Consider the following 5817-nt stretch of genomic DNA (forward strand, 5'->3'; position numbering starts at 1 on the left):
CCTCTCCCTTTCTCTCTCCATCAAACATGTAATTGGGAAGATGTCACATGTTTAAGATTACCTGTCATGGAATTGAGAAAGGAGTAGAGGGCTTAACTCTCCCAGCCTGTGTGCCTGCTATATTTCATCTGGCACTTTCTCCTTGAAAGAAAGAAATATGGTTTGGAACATAACTCGGACTCTGGGGTAACAAATGGCCCCGGTGCCTCCCAAAAAGCCTGTTTGGAGCGGCAGGCTTTAGAAGACTTAAGCCCCCCCACATCCAGTTCAGGAAACATTGGGCCTTCTGCTCTTCCTCTTCGACGACTGCACTTTGTCACAGCCACTGTGTTCTAATATATTGTGCTTCACATACGCGCGCACACTTGCGCCTGTGCCTTGTCCTTTTCTTCCCCTCCTCCTGCAATCCCCTCTGACAATGATGTAGAGTCCTGAGAATGGGGAAACACCTTCCAAGGACCAAACATGCACATACACGGAACACGCACACAAGGGAACACTAATGCACTGTTCCTCAGTGCAAGTTGAATGGGGAGGCACCCACGCTGCGTGGAGCTTTGTTTTGGATAGCACCGTTTCTCCATATTAACGGTAAGGCATGAAATAAATCCATTCCTTTTTAAGGGGTTGGTATTTGAGCTGGCAAAGCATTCATATAGTGAGGACATGCTGATTCTTATCTCAATAATTTAACACTTGCGCTCGGGTATAAAATACGTAAAAGCTTATCTACATTTCAATGATTTTACACTTATGCTTGGGCATAGAGTTTGGTTACAGAAGGCCCAAAAGGCAGATGTGACTAACGGGTCATTATCAATTAAAATACATACAGTGTGTATATATTTGTTTTCCTTTTTACATCATAGAGACCTTGAGAGTCACATGGATTTCGGACAGCTCAATATAATCCCAATTGTGCTTAGAAACGTGCAGGCTTGAACAGACCATCAATTCCCTGCTCAAATAAATGAATACTCATGTCACATCTCTTCAGACACTGCAGCTCACATAGTCATTTAATCCCTTCATGAAATTTGGAGAATAACCATGATTTAGGCTGGAATTATGATCGGCCACAGTTAATAATAGTTAATGTCTGTCCTCACTGTGCTTCTGTGACCATAGTGTTTCTTGAATACAGTTTAACATTAAGTTTGATAGCTGATGGAAGACCCATAATTTTTATAATGTAGCATTTCTGTTGCCTGAGAAAGTCAAATTAGTACTTTTTAAATATAATTTTCACTCGAGACTAGAGCATGAAAGGAAAATAAGTGGCTGTCTTTTACAGACACAAATGTTTACATCCTATTGAGGTTTATGTTATAGAGCTGCACATTCTGAACACAAATATATCATTGTCCACAGAATGTCACTTTGCTCTTCAAATGCACCTGGAGTTACATTCAACAACACAATGGCATCACAGATGTAAGGGGCTGGGTATAGTATTTTGTCTCGTTCCTATGGCAGACAGTGGTTTTCACAAACCTGTGCATAACAGAGTAACCGTTGACACTAAATGGAACTACAGTGACTTACTGAATTTCTTTCTTATATATTTTTTCATTTGGTTTGCAACATTATAAACATTTCATTTCCCCACCATTTCATTTCCCCCCCCAGCATAAATACAAGTGCTTTACTGATCTCCTTTTTCTCTGTCACGTCATTGTGTACTGTATACTCACTAAAACACACACACACACACACACATAATAAAACAAACTGAATTTCATTTATTCTTTTATCATTTGATTCGTCAAACACACCGGCCTACCCTAGACTGTCACATTGATCCTGACTTTAAGGCCTGTGCTCTCTTTCCAACAATTCTTTGGAAACCTTATGATTTATTACTCCATCTGTCACACTATTTAGCTTAAGATTAGTTAAGGGCACCATCAACTACAATTCTGTTTTTGTAAATCCTCTCACTCATATCAGCAAAATATCAAAATATGCCAGGGAAGGTTTAGACAATGATAACTAATAATGCCTTCCAGCATAGAAGCTGGGTGGAGAGAATGAGACTCCATACAAACTGAAGCCAGCAGTCCATTAGAACAGAATGCTAACAGTCTGCTGGACTCTGGGAAATGTCAGGACATTGTCAGTGCTCTTCTGAGACACAGGGGCCAGCTGACCAATAGTAGAAGCATCCTAAATCCCCTTCTTGATTGGTTCGGTCCAAAGCTCTTCGTGTGTCTATCTCAAAGGCAAACACTGTTCAAAGAAAATATTTAAAACCACGATGGAAGTTAAGCGATAAATATATTTTCGATTAACGTTTGGAGGCTTGGCAGAGGCTAATCGTTTGGAAGGCCAAGGGGGCCCTGGCAGGGCAGCTTTATATCCAGGGAGCCTGTTGTATGTCAGCCCCTCATTGGTGTATTATGACCAAGTCCTCCATGTGAACATGCATAATGCCCTATAGCCAGAAAGAGAGAAACCATGATTGATCAAATATTATGTTGGAATTTAGGTAGTTTTATTTGTATCATTTGTATTTGTATTTGTGTTCATACTTGACTTTTCTTCCTTGTGACATGTTGGTCATGTGCTATGCTAACGTAAGAATGGCCTCATTATACTAATAAAGCACTAACAAAGAACAGAAGGTCCCACGATCCTATGGTCCTCCCTGAACTTTAAATAGAAACGTAAAAAAGAGTCCAAGCTGGAAATGTGTTTCCCCCTCACAGCAGGAGGAGACGAGGAACAAGAGACTGATTTATCCATCACCTAATTTGTGGAGTTTCAACATGGGATGAGATCAGGTACAGTATGATCTAAAAAATCTCAACTGTCAGATTATTATTTTCAATGTGAATTAGTTACACAGATAAGCTGGTTAGAGAGTGCACCCACCTTAGTACCATAAATGCAAATGTTTTCAGCATGATGGCCTGAATGGACACTTCAGAATGGGAAACCTTAGCTCTAGTCTAATGAAAACACTATGCTCTTTCCAGTCTGCTGTACAAATATGGGTAGCACATGGCATTTCTGTGCACCATGCATGTTTTCCTCAGAGCTGTAGCCCTTGCCAACTTTGTCCACGTAATTCTTTTTTAAACTCTTGCTTTCCTGTCCGTAGTAGCCACCTTTCTGCTTTTGTTTAACACAACTGAACATCTGTTACGCATGACGAAGTTTGTCAACGCCAGTCACCTTTCCCCGGAAAGAACTTTGATTGGTCGTTTACACGGTTTGCTCGTACACACATACGCAGACACATTTCTAAAGGAACTTCCTGTTTATGATCAGCTGTGTCCCAGAGTATCCTGACTGCCAGCCGTTTGCAGACCCTGGCCCCTCAGCCGTAACCCACAACACCGCCCCCCCGGGGGGCCGTCGGGGAGAAAATGCGGTGCTCCGCCCTGGTGGCCCTGCTCTCAGGGGTCGTGCTGTATCTGGCCGTGGGAGCACTGGTTTTCCGCACCCTGGAGGCCCCTCAGGAGAATAAGGCCTTCGAGTTGCTGCATGACGCCATGGACGTCTTCCGCCTGAACCATTCCTGCGTCAGTGAGCAGGAATTCAACACTTTCGTAAGGGTATGGAGTATGGACAGACACACAGGCCGAGTAGCCATACGATCAACTTCTCGTGAATATAGCAATTACATTTCTTTTTTTTTCTCTTTTTTTTTTTTTGCTTTCGCCTTTATTTTATATATTTTATGGAGGGACAGACAGAGATATGGGGGGGGGGGGGGGGGGAGACATGCAGTAAAGGCCGTCGGGATCGGGAGTCGAACCTGCGGCACACTGCCAGACTGGATTACCAGCCAAGGTGCCTGGACCACTGAGCCATGGCCCAGGCCAGCAATTACATATTTACACACTCTTTTTTTGTCTGTTTACGATAGTTTTCTTTCAATTACGATAATTTTAAGTCTCCGGTATGATAATTGAAAATGTCCCACCTGGCAACACTGCCCTGCATAATTCACCCTCTGTCAAGTCCTGCCCGTGGTCCTTCTTCGCCCCCATTGATTGCCGTTTTGTGGTTGGACAAAAATCTTTTCTCTCCATCCACTACCATTGAAATAACGTGTTTTTCAGTTGCTTTGATTGATTGATTGATTTATTAACAGTTTGCAGAATTACTGCAGTACATTACAAGTACAACTCAATACAAGAACTGTTAACTGTGAGTGGACGACATCATAACACATTACACTTGTTTACAATAGGGCCCACCATTTTCAATTCATCAATCATATTGATAGTCTGTGCATTCAATTCTTATTTTAAACTTGGTGTCAGTAAAAGTAACATCACAGGTGCAACATGGTGACTGGGCATATCTGGGTTTGTTTTTCATTATTTAAAAAAAATATGTTTTAGCAAATTCAACATAAACAAGGCGGAACCAGGGCTGAACAAGGCAGAAAGAGCAATCAGAAGGTTGACAAATGGTGAATTGTCATTGTAACTTTGTTTCTCTCCAGACAGTAATGTCTGCGGTGGGGTCAGGCCTGGATGCCACCAGTAACCCTGTATCTTTGCATCTCTCCAGAGTCTCCAGACAGTAATGTCTGCGGTGGGGTCAGGCCTGGATGCCACCAGTAACCCTGTATCTTTGCATCTCTCCAGACAGTAATGTCTGCGGTGGGGTCAGGCCTGGATGCCGCCAGTAACCCTGCTAATTTCACCAGTCGCTGGGATTTGGTTTCTGCCTTCTTCTTCTGTGGTACCATCATCACAACCATCGGTAGGTAGAGCCTAGCTAAATTACAGTTTGAACCTCCAGCAGAACTCGACCAGATGCATCAATGATTCTTTTTAACACAGCTGGTCGCCGGATGTTGTTCAGTTGAATGATGGGGGACATTTAATTTAAGGGCCTCCTTAATAGCTGACCTCTGACCTCTTCTTGTAATATGTATTATAATGAAAATTAAACAGGAGTTTTATTAAAAAACATATTTTTCAATAATTTGATGCATTTGTACATTTTCTCCTAGAATGGAAAAACGTATCTGTGAGGTCATCGAGGGATAGAATCAGTTAACGACTGATTTGGTGGACCAATAAAGTGTTTTTATTTTAGGTTATGCATTGCATATATAATTATATATATGACAAAACGTCTTCTATTAAATATAATACAAATAAAATAATGTATTTATTTTTCTGTGTGCGATTTACCCATTTCTTTCCCTCATAGAAATGAATATTTGTGCCAATTGATTCCTCCCCAGTCCCACGCATGTCTGTGTATTGTCACGGCTGATGTATCCTACTGGCTCACCTGCCAGTGAGGAGCCCCCACCGGGAGGACGTAGAGCCTTCGTTCTACTCCTCCCACCCAACACTCCCCGCAGACTGTAGACACTGGACAGAGCAGGTTGCACCGTGGTGGATCTGAACCCCAGACTCTGCAGTGGTGGGCAGCTACTTTACCACTGCGCCACCCGAGCTCCCAATCAATCGATGCATTTCTTAATGGTCTTAATGGCCTCTGTGTCTCTGTTGACAGGCTTTGGGAACCTTTCCCCTTGTACGTCGTACGGCCAGCTGTTCTGTGTGTGTTACGCTCTGGTGGGCATCCCCATGTTTGGCATACTGCTGGCAGGTGCGGGCGACCACATGGGCACGGTGCTGAGGAGAGCTGTGGCCAAAGTTGAGACCATCTTTCTGGTGAGAATGGTCTGTCCCGGCCAAACCTCGGCTGGGTTTACACTTTGTCTGCTCAAATAAGTCCAGTTTGTATTTTATGCTAATGTGTCAAACAGCCATGTTGTACGACAAAACTGTTGTATTTTAAACTGAAAAAACAAAACAAAAAAACACTGCTTTTGTCATA

At 42.7% G+C, this 5817-nt stretch overlaps 1 protein-coding gene across 1 annotated transcript in view; it reads left to right on the forward strand.

Moving 5' to 3' along the window:
* The first annotated feature begins 461 nt into the window (after positions 1–461).
* Positions 462–5817, forward strand: part of kcnk4a (potassium channel, subfamily K, member 4a) — a 9598-nt gene continuing 4242 nt past the window's right edge. The window contains exons 1-5 of the mRNA XM_079496000.1: positions 462–591; positions 2709–2783; positions 3274–3554; positions 4605–4722; positions 5491–5651. Coding sequence (XP_079352126.1) covers positions 3372–3554; positions 4605–4722; positions 5491–5651 — 462 coding nt within the window. The 5' untranslated portion in view covers positions 462–591; positions 2709–2783; positions 3274–3371. The remainder of the gene's footprint in view (positions 592–2708; positions 2784–3273; positions 3555–4604; positions 4723–5490; positions 5652–5817) is intronic.

The sequence above is a fragment of the Electrona antarctica genome, assembly GCF_951216825.1.
Source record: "Electrona antarctica genome assembly, chromosome: 1".
In the NCBI taxonomy this organism is placed as follows: Eukaryota; Metazoa; Chordata; class Actinopteri; order Myctophiformes; family Myctophidae; genus Electrona; species Electrona antarctica.